The following is a 14,830-nucleotide window of genomic DNA, read 5'->3' on the forward strand; positions in this document are numbered from 1 at the left end:
TATATATATATATCAATATTTTTCATAAAATAAGCAACACATCACCATATGCATCAAATCTCCTATAAAAAGTTATCTTTTTTAAGCAATCAGAACAAAGATCTGCATTTACATTTGTCACAGTCCCTGTAACCTCCAACTACATAGCACTACTTGGCATGTGAACTATTAATTAAAAATCAATAGTGTTTTTGAGAATTGATACAATATCACAAAATGTAATATCACAATACTCCAGTGTATTGATATTTTCTTACACCCCTAGAAAATATAATTTATTTATTTACTGCTACAGTATAAACAGTATAGTGTACAGTATGAGCCTTTCATTGGTATTCCTTGACAAATGTAATTCAGAAAAGGAGCTGCAATTTGTCACAGATGTCTGAGGTATCGACTGTCAGACGGCCTCTGGTCCCAGTGTTACAAAAACAAAAATGGAATAAAGAGTAGGGAGTTTAAAGAGTGGGTTTCAGAAACAGTTGGGGGCGACTGTGGTTCAGTGGGTAGAGCAGTCGTGTCCCAGCCGGAGGTTCGAATCTCAGTGCCTGCAGTCCACATGTCAAAGTGTCCTTGCGCAAGACACTGAACCCCCAAGTTGTCCCCGATGGTTAGAGCCATCAGTTCAGTTGGCGCCGCAGATGGCTGCCATTGGTTCTGTACCGAAAACTAATTCCTTGTGTGTAACATACTTGGCCAATATAGGTGATTATCATTATCCTTTAGGTAACACAACAAATAGGGGTCTACATTTCTATTTCTGAAAGGATCTTTATATCTTCTATGTTAACATCACTGTAACATTTTGTCTTTTTGCCGCTCAGTTACTTCACATACTACAGTATAAGCATCGGTAGGGCCAGTAGTGAGGGAAGCTGTCCCTCACATTGGTGGAGGCCATCAACAGTATGACATCAATTAGAGAGACAGTTCTCTGCAGCAGTGAGAGCAGCAGACATGTGCAACATGTGTGAACAGGACCACATGTCACATTTTTGTAATGCAGTTTACAGCTTGATGACACAGCTCAGTGCAAGAGGAGTTTAGGACAGTGGGAAGCACATTATATGCAATGCATGTAAATGAGACTTGAGAATGAAGAAGTCTGGATGCAAACATTACATTACAGTTATGATTTACTTCCATATTTTATGTACAGACAGGAGGCAAGCTGAGCTTCCTCTTGAATTTTGTTAAATGAATTGATTCACGCTGTGGGAAGGCTTCTCTTCTTTGTCTTACCTGCAGGTGCTTCAACATTATAAAGACATAGAATTACCGTGCTGGCCCTATAAGGTTACACCAGCAGATCAGTTCATATACTGATGCTGGCTATATAGGTGATAGTTCAGAGGACAAACATTCAGCTCCAGATTAAATGCATTAAAAGCATATGAATTATAGACAAGCTATAATATAATATGCCTAGGAAATAACCCCCTCAACCATCATGTCAGAAAGAAAACGTGAGTGAGAGAGGATATTATATGAAAAGAAGAAGCTGAAGCTTATACCCTCCAGCAGTCTGGGAGTGTGTTTACTCAAATGGACATGTGTGGAACACGCTGTTTGCATCTGCGTGGGACCGTGACAGCTGCCTGTCACATCCAGGCCCCTGAGGAGCTCCTGCTGGGAGTGTGTGCATTTAACGAGTGGGACCACAGTATAGGGTGAGCAGCTGAGCTGGTCGAGACATTTGTGTGACTTTGTTTATGACGTTGATTTTCCTTCCTTAACCTGACTAAAGCCAACGTCTGCATCCTTGTCTTCAAACAAGAATGCCACTAGTGGACAATCCTCAAGCACCCTGGATTTTGTTGTAATGCCAAAGTAAGCACTGCATGGTTAAGATCAGGGAATGATCATGGTTATGGCAAACATGATATCATTAAAGGTTGGGCAACTACTGTAAAACACTGGAGTCAGTTTAGGAAAAGGCATTGGTTAGAGTTAATATAAAGGTGGCTGTTAAGGGTATGTGACAGAATGCCACCACTGTAGGAACTCACTACACACTGACACTCATCAATCCCCCTTAGTTTACTTTGCTACATAAAGGGCTCACTACTTCCTGCATTAGCACTGAACACTAGCATTGGGCATAATCATGAGGGGCAGAATCATCCATTGTAAACATACAATACATCTTAGGATACTGGGCTGGGACTATTTTTGGCCATGGGTACATCTCAAGTTTCTTATAAGACATTACCTCACTCTGAAGAGGCTGCTGGAGGAGCTATGGGTGAGGATACACAACAGAGCATCCTTTGCACAGGTTTTTTAAGGACGAACGCCCCTTTTTTGGATATCAGTTTGTGATTGGATGCTTCAGGAAAGGAAAGGATATCTGATGTATCTAAAAATGTGTTTCCTTGAGCACTCTCTCTTTGCATCTTTTCCTCACATCTTACGTATGTGGGCGGGGCTTAGACACAAGAAAAGTTCTAAGTAGGGAAACGTGGATGCATATAAGGGACCTAGGATTCACTCCATCCCTGCAAACTCAAGTCTTAACTTTAAATGTCCAGCAAAGTAAGGACTTTACTTTGCTGGATTATTCTCATATTTGAGAGAGCATTTGGTCCTCATCACATAGAAACCAAACATTCAAAGAAACCAAACACTTCACACTCAGACCAGACTTTCCTCTTCAGTCTGACAAAAGCTCTTGAAATATAACTTGCAGGCCTTGTCTATTTTTGCCTCCCTTTTTGCATGTTAGCTCCATTTCTGCCAAGATCCAGCTTATAAAATAAGTGACTAGGAGCCTTTGAATTAATATCTCAAGTGTTTCATTCTTTTTTTAGACATTCCCCAGTTTACCTCCGTGACACAGCCTGCTAGTTTTTCATGTGTACTTCATTTGCTCTGTTACAACCCATCTCTGTTTCCATCCCATGTTGCTAATGTGTCTCCCTGCCCTACATGTAAAGCTCAGTGTCATGCTGAGTGCACCCATTATTGCTAATTATTTATTACAACCTCTGGCGGTGTGCCCACTTGCCTGCTCAAATCAAACATTCTTATTCTACAGACAGGGCTGTAGAGCACACCAAAATATCAATTTAATAGCCTGAATGTTCCAAACTGTCACTGTATTTGGATCAGAGCTTTGGTGTTGTGTCAGGCACGAGGGGGAAATGTTCAGATGATGACAAGTTTCTTTGTCAAATGGCCTGCTTATCATGGTGTTCTGACACAATGTCTTTTCTCCTGAGTGTTCGTCACATGTATGTGCACAGGGCTGGAGCTGCATTTCATAAGAAGGCAGTGTTACACTGCCTTTCTTTCATATTTCAGGCTTTGCACCAGCCTTGACAGGACGCCTGTCCTGGTGGTAGTTAGGTATTAATCCAGTCACTGCTAGAGAATGGGCAGCCAGGGAAATTCTGGCAAGTCTGCATCAACTACAGTGTTTTTGTGTAGGACAGCAGTTGATGGAGGCTTGCCTATTTACAGCATTCTTTCTCTTCTGTTATGTAGGGAGAGACTCCTCTTCCTCTTGGTTTCTCTCGATGCTAATTGAGAGAGAGAATGAAAGAGAAGCAGGAGATCAGGTGGGAAGATGAGAAATCAATTAGGGCTGGCCAAGGACAGCATTATTCATTCACACCCCCCTCTGTGGAGGAAGGCCTGTCACTGGTTGGAGAATCAATAGAAATCAAAGAGGTGTGTGTGGGATAAGGAGTGGCATGTTACAGCAAAGGGAAAGTGAGACAGCCTTCTATGTCATTGCAGCCTCCTTCCCCTCCCGGCCTCCATCTGTGTTCAAAGCCATCTGATTAGCCTGGTGCTCAGGATCAGAAAGGTGACCCACAAACCTGAATTTAGGCTCCTGAGGGTTCTGGGCTGACATTTTAATAGGCTATACAATCAAACATGGGAAACTGATAATCATGGGTTTTACACAGCCAACCAAACCCGAGTCACAGAGCATCTGTTTTATAGGCCCATCCTGTAAATTGCTCTTTGTGATCAAATAGCTTCAGGTATTATGCTAAGAATCCACAGTGTTGACGCTACTCATGTCCTTGATATGGGAATGAAATGGCACACAGGCTGAAGCAGCTTCATTGATCATCAGTCCAAGAGGAACTAGATGAAGTCACTGGTTCTTTCAGTCCTTAAAACCATAAAAGTGGACTTCTCAGTTGTATTAGTTCAGAGCCATGTTTGAAGAAATTCACAAAGAATTGACTTTTTAAAAAATAATCAGCCATTTATTTGGAGATATTTTTAAACAAAGTTTGGTCCTTAATGTCATTGGCTTTGCTTTCTCCCCCTTTTTCCCTTTTGCCTTGGCGCTGATTGGCACCCGCTTGCTGTTTTGACCCAGAATCCCCTTATGTTAAAAATGCTTAATTAATAGTGGAATAATTGGTTAGCAACCCTGATTGAATATTTGGACCTAATGACGCATTGACTATTTGAACATAGTTAACAAAGGGTTGACAGCATGTGCTCTAACAACTGATAATAAAATAACAGCTGGGTTATTTATCAGCTGCCACAAGGCTGCTGTCTTACATTGTCCTCAATGAACAATGTTCATTAACTATGTCAAGTAAAAATGTTAATTTCATTTGTCTGGAAACAAAGACTCCTTTGGCGCTTTTGCCTGGACATAAAAACCCCTTCATATTCATACTATTCAAACATTTTTCAGCCATGTGTGGCACTTGGATTATGATCTGCAAATGAGAACAAGTTGCAGTGATTTGCACTGTTAGTCAGAGCAGGTATGTGCACATAGTGTGCCTCTGTCTGAATGTGTTTGTGTGCATGAGAGGTGAAGAGAAAGTGAAGAACTTGAGTGAGAGAGTTGCCAGTTGTGAGTTGTAGTTATCAGTGGTGGCCTCTCACAACATAGCTGTATTAAACCCACACACACCCACAGTGAATGACACAGAAATGCTTCGTTTCTCTAGTGACCTGCTGACTTTCTATTCTCCGTGTTGCAGTGCCTCCCCAGATCGTGGTTCGGCCGCGGGACCAGATCACAGCTCCGGGTCGCACCATAACCTTCCTCTGTGGCACCAAAGGAAATCCTCCGCCGGCCGTCTTCTGGCAAAAAGAAGGCAGCCAGGTAAGAAATGTCCTGTGACATCAGTTAAAGTCAGCACTGTACCACCTTCTGGCATCTGATGAATCCATTACTGTGTCTGACAACAGTGGTACTGGAGTGACAGAGTGGTCTAATGGTTACCAGGGCTCCCACTGCTGATAGAAGTGTCTGCACTCTCACAGAAATAGGATTTGGAGTAGTAAAATAATGGGAAATTGCACTAGCTAATTTTACAAATGGGTCACATTACAGGAATATATTGTATATATATACAAATATACTGTGCACCTTTTAAATGGGTTATTTCAGCTTTGTCTCCTCAGCCTTCCAACTTGTTAATATAAGGGCTCTGATACAACTTGACCAAGAAGCGTGTTGCCAGGAGAAGGGAGGCAGTCTTGAAATATCAAAGTTCCAGAAACATTTGCAATGTTGAGAGTCAGCCTGTGGCCTTCATCAGGGTGTGGAGCAGATATGCAGTCAACTCCATCCAGCATCAAACACACTGCTTACCTGACCGCCAGGTGGGAGTGGTCTAAAGCCTCAGACTTGTCTCACTCATGGGCACTGATATGTCACTGTTAGATTTTCCTCATGGGTAACCTTTGATTATCAGATAAGATCACTGAAGAAGTGGTCTGACTTACTGTAGCATTACAAGTCTTGTTAAAATAATGAAATACAGTAAAATTGAACCAAAAATACTAAAATACTCTATTGTTTTTTTGATTTATCTATTTATTATAACCTTTTCTTAATTAAAAAGTCTTTTGAGAATTAGTGTCTCCTTCTAGAGACCTGGGCAAAATGGGACATAGAAAGTAATTTTCATCCATTATATATCAACCACTTATACAGGGTTGGATCACAGGGGCAGTAGGCTTAGTAGGCTGGTCCAGTCCTCCCTCTCCCCAATGTTTTCCATTTCTTCCTGGCGGACCACACGGCATTTCCAGGCCAGATGAGATATATAATCCCTCCAGCATGTTCTGGGCCTTCCCCAGGGCCTCCCACTAGTTGGATGTGCCCTGAAAACCTCCAATAGAATGTGCCCTGGAGGCATTCCAGTCAGATGCCCGAGCCACCTCAACTAGCTGCTGTTGATGGAACAGTTCCCTCTGGATGTTCGAACTCTGTACCCTATTTCTAAGGCTGAGTCCAGAGGAAACTCATTTCTGTCGCTTGTATTCTCTGGGTCTCTCCCCAAACCTCCTGGTCATAGGTGAGGGTCGGGATATGGATTGACTGCTAAATCGAGAGCTTTGCCTTCCAGCTCGGCTCCCCCTTCACCACAACGGACCGGTTCAAAGCCTGCGATACTGCTGATGCTGTACTATTTCACCTGTCAATGTCACATTCAATTTTACCCTTACTCATGAACAAGACCATAGATAATTTCCCACACTGACATGTAGTATACACACAGTATAGGGCTGGGAGGGATAAAGGAAAGACTGTATAAAGCAGTTCCAGTCTGCATGAAGCCTGTTCTCAGTGTGCTGTTCCACTGCTTTGTGTGAAGACAGTTGCATAAATAATGTTTATTTTGGAAGTTATTCTGAGACCAGGATATGTTCAGATTATGTTCAGATTCATGTTGAAAACTTGAAAATGATCCATTAAGAGGGTGCTGTGTTTCATTTGCAGCCCCTGTCTGTAGTTAGGTGGTTAATAAGCAGGTCCAAACATCCAAGAACAAATAGCTTAATAGTGTTTTGATAAATGAAAAGCTGAGGAAATTATCAGAAGTTTGCAGATGACATTTCTGAATAATTTGAAATGTCCATTTAACTGGTTTCTGATCCATGGCTTTTAAGGTGTGTTTGTATAATGACACAGATTTGACTGGGAGGCCTGTCTCCAGATGATCAACCAGTAGGACATGTGAAAAAATCATAGCATGCATGTGTGTTTGGGCTGCTTTAATAGATACATGGTCTTACCATACGAAAGCAGTTTAAATGTCTTGATATTTTCAGATGTTTTCTGAAGATTATCATCAAACCTGAGTTAATAAATCACTTCTATCTTTAGTGAGGAACACAGTGAAACTGTTTTGGCACGGCTCGGTGTTGAACAGTTACAATGACCAACTGCCTGATAAACAGTTACATACTGTATGATGATGATTTCTGGTAATATTACCTTTTTTAGCCAGTTTTACTCATTTTAAAATGTTAAAATCAACAGTGATAAAGTCCCAGATTGGTTTATAAACAAAGAAACCAAGAACTCTATGGTTATTAGTTTAAGTAAGTTTGCCTGCATGTCACCTTGATCCTTGTGCTTTAAGGAGAGCCTGCATCTCATCTCACTGTCGCCTGCATCTCATCTCACTGTCGCCTGCTCAACTCTCATCCTTTAGTTTTATCACTGTGCACTGTAGTTTAGTGCCAGAGTGACTCATGCATGCACGCATCCACACAGGGCATTATTCATCAGAGTGAGTCTGCATGCACAGGCCTACATGTATGTGTGTATGAGGCGGGAGGTGCATGTCTAGCTGTGTGTGTGAGAAAAGTGAGTGTATGATAAGCACTGCAGCCTGTTGGAATGTGCTGAAAGGCCTGATGAGAGTGCCTGGGTGCCTGTAGCATGGCTCCCAGGTACAGATTAGAGCGGGAAGAGCGAGACTGGTGGAGGCCTGGAGAATGTGAGTGGGAGAGGGTGAACAAGAGTGGAGGAGAGAAATAAAGAGGGGAAAGCACAGGGGAAGAAGAAGAGGAGGAGGAGGAGAAGTATGTGGGTAGCATGTTGAGAGTGGTGGGGGCATTCAGTGAAATAACCAGGAAATGTAGAGTTGTTTCATACTGACAAATGGAAAACGAAATAAGACAAGATGAGGGATAAAAGTTGAGCAAAAACACTTTTGGTGACATCATATTGTATATGGTGAGAGTGAAGGCCAGTAGACTGGATGTGAATTGCTTTCAGGCTACAGATGTTCACATATGTAAAAGGGTTACATAAATGTGGTAATACTAACTGTAATAATGCTGCAGTTCCAAGCTGCTGGGGGTCTGCATGAGATAGATGCACTGAAAGAGACTTACAGACACAGTGCACCATTAGTTTTCTTGATCGTTCTAATACCGAGGGCAAACAGAGGGCTAGTACTGAAAATGAGGTTCTGGCTACAATAATGTGTTAAGTGGCTTCTGCAGCAAACCAGACATTGTTTTTAAAGTGGAAACCACTGTTTGCATCTGTCGCCTTCTCTCCTCGACCCCTCAACATCATGTCTCTTTTTTCAGTTCAATTCAATTTATTTGTATAGCACCAAATCACAACAAAAGTCATCTCAGGACACTTTACAAAGTCAGGTCTAGACCTTACTGTTATTATTATTATTATTATTATAGAGGAAAAACCCAACAACAACATCAGAAACATAGAGCTCCAGAGCACCATTTTTGTGCACTTTTCTGTTTTCTCCATTTTGTGTGTTTATTCTTGGCGGTTTCTCCAATTGGGAACACACTCGGACAAATGCACAAAGAGATAAAATTACAAGTTCTCTTGAAAAGGTCCAAGTCCAGATCTCTCCATAGTTGATCCATAGTCCATAGTCTTTATACTGCATTTAAAGAAATGACTGTCCTCCATGTCTTCTGCATCTTTATCCTGCAGTGACCCAACGTATAGTACCTGTTCTGTCTGAATGAAAACTTCAGCACAAGCTCACAAAGCTCTGCTCTATGAACATTCACTAGATTTATGAAACAATATTGTGTACAGCTGAAAAATTCTAATTCTTGAAAAGGCTGCAAGTGGAACAGCTTCTGTCAGGCAGTGATACTGTTGCTTGAAGGTTTCACGATCAGTGCTACTGGGTAAACATGAGTGTCCGTCTAAACCCACAAGTTAGCATAAACAAATCTTAAGTCAAACTGATATCAACTGAAAAATGTATGTACAGTATAATGATGTAGAAGACAAACAAACAAAAAGACTAATCTGCAGGATGTCGTTCTTCTCCAGATCTTGCTATTTCCCATCCAGGAGCCATCACAGTCAGGTCGTTTCTCTGTGTCGCTGAGTGGTGAGTTAACCATTGCTGACGTCCAAGTCGAAGACTCTGGCTATTACATCTGCCAGGCCATCAGCGTGGCCGGCAGCATCCTGACCAAAGCCCTGCTAGAGGTGGAAAGCGGTGAGTGTAAACATGTAAACATGAACATTTTATGACTGCATGGCTTTGCATTGCTTGGCTTTTGGATTCCACTGATAAACTTCTCTTACCTACTGACTGTTTGCTCAAGGTCTAGTTAGGTTCAAATCACAGCTTGACATCATTAATTTCTTTTGTCTTACTGTTGACTGAACACAGCCAAAATAACCCTCCTGTCAGAATGCTTGAAAATGTGTACAAAGTGTGCTGTCTCGTCTCGCTATTCTGCAGATTATTTTCACTGGTTTTCAGGAGATAAACTAAACTAAGATAAACTAAAGGACTCACTGAAACAGACATTTGGCATTTGTGCTTCTGTGATGAATCTTTAATCACTAGAAATACGAGATGATTGTGACTCATTAGTGTTTGAAACCAGTGTATACTCTCAGACTGTGGCTAGTTTCACCCACTGGTTTAATAATTAATGCCAATGAGGCTAAACTGTGAAATTTGCCTCTGCAAACCAGATGAAGAAAAACAAAAGGTTATGACACAAAAAGTCATGAAATTTTCATCATGTATTTGTTTTAGGTGGCAGATAAATATTTGACATAGATATGCATTTCTGTGTCCTGTAAATGCAACACCATCCAAAATCCATGGCTACTATTTGTTTTGCTAATTATCGAACTTAACATTTCCAAATCGATATTTGATTAATAATTTTTCAAAATCTGCATATCAATCCCCCAGAAATGCACGTGCGTCCATATAAAAATCAAAAACCCTTCAAATCTGTCTCAAATTAAAATATCCTTCCCGCAGATGAACAAGCAGCAGGAGTCCTTATCTGATTTGATCAAAAAGGGACAACTGGTGATAGTTCTATGCAAATAACCCTGCCGCAGCATATGCTTCCCTCCCTGCCTCCCTCCCATTCAGGGAGTAAACAGCTCTGTCTGTACTAACTCCTCTGTTGACTTTCCACATTTTCAGTTAACGTCAGGGCTCAGACGGTATCAGAGCCTTTTATAGCACAAAATGCAAATCAGAATATGTTCCATGTCTGTAGGAAAACATTAAACTCTAGGTGAAGGAAATTTTTTTTTTTTTTTTTTTTTTTTTCAGTTCAGGTTCAGGGGCCTTGTGAGCTGTGGTTGCCACCACAAGCAGTGACTTTGTATTTAAACCAGTCTTCAGCTCTTTCCACAACCATACTGTATATGAATGTGCAGGAATTTTTTGGACTTGTTTAAACTGAGCATAACTCTGAGTTGGCAGCACTCCCTTACAGACACAGAGCCAGTGTGAAATTGACAGGGGTCTCACATGTAACCTTATAAACATTTCATTGTTTTTAAAATAATACAGTAAAATCACACTGTAACCACTGTGTTTATGGTGAAACTGACTGTGGTCCTCCAGAGAGCACAAGTGGATGTGTCACCCACTTTATCTCCACCTACAGCTGCTTTCAAAGCTGATCAAACCACCATAAAATGCAAAAGCAGACACAACGTATATCCCCACAGCAGTAACGAAGGTATGTCTGTGTGAAAGTTGTTCGTTTGGAGAAACTGTAACTTAACAGTGACAACAGCCACAGTGAGGTTGATCCGACTCTACCTGCTGTGTAACAGGATTAATGGAGACATCTGCATGGTGTTTGTTATTTATCTTGCCTCATGAGCTGCTTTTATGTTTTATTATGTGTAATTTTTAATGTGGATTGGGATTCTCAAACATGGGCTGCAGATCACCTCTGGCTGCATCCTGTAAGTAGACTACAGGTGGTACCTCCTGACGTGCACCAACCCTGTTTGACCACATTCCTATCTATAGGCACATGCAGAGGACCAGTGTATTTATCCTATTTAAAAATAACCTTCATGATACACAATAAATGAGTGAATTCCAGCAGATCAGCTGTGGATTTAAAGGTTAATTTAAGTTGATGTTTCCATTAATAAAATACATTTGTGTGCTTGATCTCATGCTTCCCAGCCTATGTGCTTGTCAGGAAAGCTGTAAATGCAATAAGAGGTGGTCTGAGCAGGTGTTATCATTGTCACTATTTCAGGTCAAAATGAGCACCTAAAACTGCCTAATCAGCACACACACGGTCTCCCACCTCAGTGTAAGTGTATTCATTTATAGCAGAAAAATACCAAACACACTAAATGCGCAAATAAAGTAGACATGTGCAGGAACAAAACTGCATAACGACTGCCACAGTTCTTCTGTGAGTTTAGGCTGTTTCAGTGTCTCCTGGCTCTTCATGTGTGCCCAGACTGGTACCATGATGTTGGGATAGGGCTCAGTGGGGGCCACACCACTGGAGAGTTCTTTATGACTCCGGCTGTACAGTGTGTTTGAGCTTGTTGTCATGCTGAGTGACTTCTCCCTGATGGTACAGTGTTGTATGGTGGAGAGAAAACTCTGTGCTCAGCACTGTACATGTAGTGAAAGGAAATACACTATATTTTGTTTAAATACACTTAGCACTATCGACCAGGACTGTTTTCAAATTACTCAGGACTACTTGTTGAGAAGATATTTCTAAAGTGTAATAAATAATACATATTTGCTGAGCTCCAGCTCAATATCATGTCAAGTGGTCCATAACTCTTACAGGGAGTAATTGTATCAACATAATCGTGCCTGGGTAAAATCTATGTCATCGATTTACATGTTGAACTGGGGCAGGACCAGAGAGCCTCAGGGAGTGAGTGCTCTCTTCTAGTGACATTTTACAGTTCACATGGCAGGACTTACTGCACTGTGGTTTTACAGGCAAACATAAAGTTTTGCAGCCCATGGACCTAACAGTAGTATTTAGTTGATCTTTCTCTGTGAATCTGGCTTCCAGGGCGACACATACTGAATTAAAAGCAGAATGAGATGCAAAATTCCCTTCATCTTATTTTTATTAGGATAGAGTTTGATGTCTGGGCTGCTGAGTGAGCCATGTAGTGAGCACTGTAGCTTTTTGTTGTTGTGTGGATAATACTGGACAGGATGTTGTGGAGTTTTAAGTATTGCCACTAAGACTAAGTGGCTACAAATGATTGCAACAACAACGCTATCTGTGGCTGTTTGTACACGTTTTGTTCTAGTGGTACAGACTGCTAAAACCCTAGTGAATACCTCGATGAGGCTGGAGCACAGGTGACCATGGTTAGTTAGACATCACATGTATGTCTCATTGCAGTGTGGCCGCTGTTGTGCGTTTGGTAGTTCATGTCTGACCTTTCATCTCAGAGCTCACTGTGACTGTGTTCTCTGTCCCAACAGCACCTTCGGACCGTGTACCCCCCATCATCCGTCAGGGACCAGCCAATCACACCTTAGCTCCAGGTTCCACTGCTCAGTTACACTGCCACATCATGGGCAACCCCATCCCCAGCATCCAGTGGGAGAAAGACGGCCAGAGGATCCTGGGGAACGATGGTCGAGTCAGCTTGATGGAGAACGGCACCTTCCAAATCACCAACCTCCAGGTACTTGAGTAAACCACTTCCACTTAAACAAATAAACTGCAAAAACATTTTATTTGTTTATGAAATTTCAAAGTGATGAAACAGTAATGACAAACCTTTTACAGTGATGACCTTCTTTCAGTTCACACCTTTTCTGTGATAACCTGCAACGTATCTTGTATATTTATGACTGTTCATGTCATCACAAACACCTTCCAGTGAACTCATTAAAATGGATTCACGACGTACTGTACATGTATCACTATTTGCACATCAAACATGATGCAGTTCACTCACGATAAATCACCAGAGTTTTAATTAGCAGGAAAGTGTGAATCACTTAAACAGAGGACGTTTTTTATGGTTGAGTCAAGTGATGAGTTTTATGTGAGGAGGAGAGGTGTATGTAGCAAAGCAGCATCTCTGAGGCGTGCTCACCATGGTAATGAGTGTGCAAGGCCATTAGCAGTCATTAGCACTGTCTTACTCCATGCTAATGAAATCTATTCTGCCCAGAATTCCCTCCTGGGTACGAGGCAGCACCTGAGGTCACCGCAGCCTCGGCAAGACTCAGGGAGGCTCACACATTAATTGATTGTGGGTTCTTAATGATTAACGATCGCTGAGACTTGTAATTAAATACTTAATACATCAGTTCAAGTGAAGACTGGATGAATGAAGGAGAGAGGGAGGAGCAGGAAGCTGAGCGAGAGAGAGAGGGGAGAGGAGCATAAATAGTCTGTAGTCAGAAACCTCAAGTTGGTTTTATGCTGCATTGAAGTCATGTGGGAATTAAAGGGAAAGCACCAACATGGAAGTGTTCAAGCTTTGGAAACATTTGAAGCTGTCAAACAGCCTGTTGAAGTTCCACACAGTGAACAGTTACACACTAACTTATGGTGATGAGTTTGAGTTTGTCATTTCACAGCAAACATAACAAAACTAAAGATGTTAATGGCCTTGGATGAGATGACAAAAGGCTAAAAAGATGTCCAGACAAGAGTGCTCAGACGATCGGGCAGGGTAGTTAGTGAGGTTGGGTTTTACAAAAAAATCACCTGTATGAAAATAGGCCATCAAGAATTTGTGTGCTTATGTTTTAATATGGAGTTCCTGTTTAACCTAAGAGACTTTTTATACAACATGTGCTGTAATAGTAACTGATTTGATGATCGAATCTAATGATGTCAGTCAGGCTATTTCCAATTTGAAAATAACAAAAGACCTTTCTAAACCCTAAGAAGAAAATAAAATTGTTTTGTATCAATGATAGATGTGTAAAACGTCTTTCAAAACAACCTTAATCTGAGCTCTGCTAGGAAATACAGTCACAGCCAAAAATACTGGCACCCCTACATATCTGTCAGATAACACACCGCTTCTCCCAGAAAACTGATGCAATCACAGATTCTTTGTTGTTATGTTTATTTCTTTTCTTTGCATTGGAACAACACAAAAAGCCAAATCTGATCCAGTCCACACAGAACTCCAAAAATGGACTGGACAGAATTATTGACAATCTGATGATTATTTCTAAATCATCAGAAATAGTTGTATATCAAACATGTGATGCTCCTTTAATTTGTAATGAAACTCACCCGTAGCAACCAACAGGTTGCTGGCAACATAGAAATCACACTGGCAACCAGTTAAAATGGAGCAAGGTCGATTCAACCTTTGTGTCATGTGGACCACACTGAGCATGGAGAAAAGAAAGAAGAGCAGAATTGGCTGAGGATTTGAGAACCACAACAGTGGAAAAGCCTGGACAGTCTCAAGGCTCCAAGTCCATCTCCAGAGATCTGGTTGTTCCTGTGTCCACTGTGAACAACATTGTCAAGACGTTTCCAGCCCATGGAGCTGTAGCTAATCTCCATGGATATGGACAAAAGAGAAAAACAGATGACAGACTGCAATGAAGAATTGTTCCAATGGTGGATAAAGAACCTTGATCAACTTCCAAACAGATTCAAGCTGACCTGCAGGCACAGGGTGCAACAGTGTCAGCTCACACTATCTGTCACCATCTGAATGACAAGGGACACTTTGGTAGGAGACCCAGGGGACCCACTGCTGACACAGGAACATAAAAACGCCAGAGTAGAGTTTGCTAAAACTCACCTGAGGAATTCTTCTTGGAGAGGCTCACGGATGGTTTTGGGTTGGTTT

The 14,830-nt window shown here is 41.5% G+C and overlaps 1 protein-coding gene across 1 annotated transcript in view; it reads left to right on the plus strand.

The window, feature by feature from the left end:
• The window catches only part of LOC109967681 (roundabout homolog 3-like), a 55,005-nt gene that overhangs the window by 13,255 nt on the left and 26,920 nt on the right, over positions 1-14,830 (plus strand). The window contains exons 5-7 of the mRNA XM_020613431.1: positions 4,965-5,089; positions 9,050-9,221; positions 12,477-12,682. Of these exons, the coding sequence (XP_020469087.1) occupies positions 4,965-5,089; positions 9,050-9,221; positions 12,477-12,682 (503 nt within the window). The remainder of the gene's footprint in view (positions 1-4,964; positions 5,090-9,049; positions 9,222-12,476; positions 12,683-14,830) is intronic.

This window comes from Monopterus albus, unplaced genomic scaffold (genome assembly GCF_001952655.1).
Source record: "Monopterus albus unplaced genomic scaffold, M_albus_1.0 scaffold134.1, whole genome shotgun sequence".
In the NCBI taxonomy this organism is placed as follows: domain Eukaryota; kingdom Metazoa; phylum Chordata; class Actinopteri; order Synbranchiformes; family Synbranchidae; genus Monopterus; species Monopterus albus.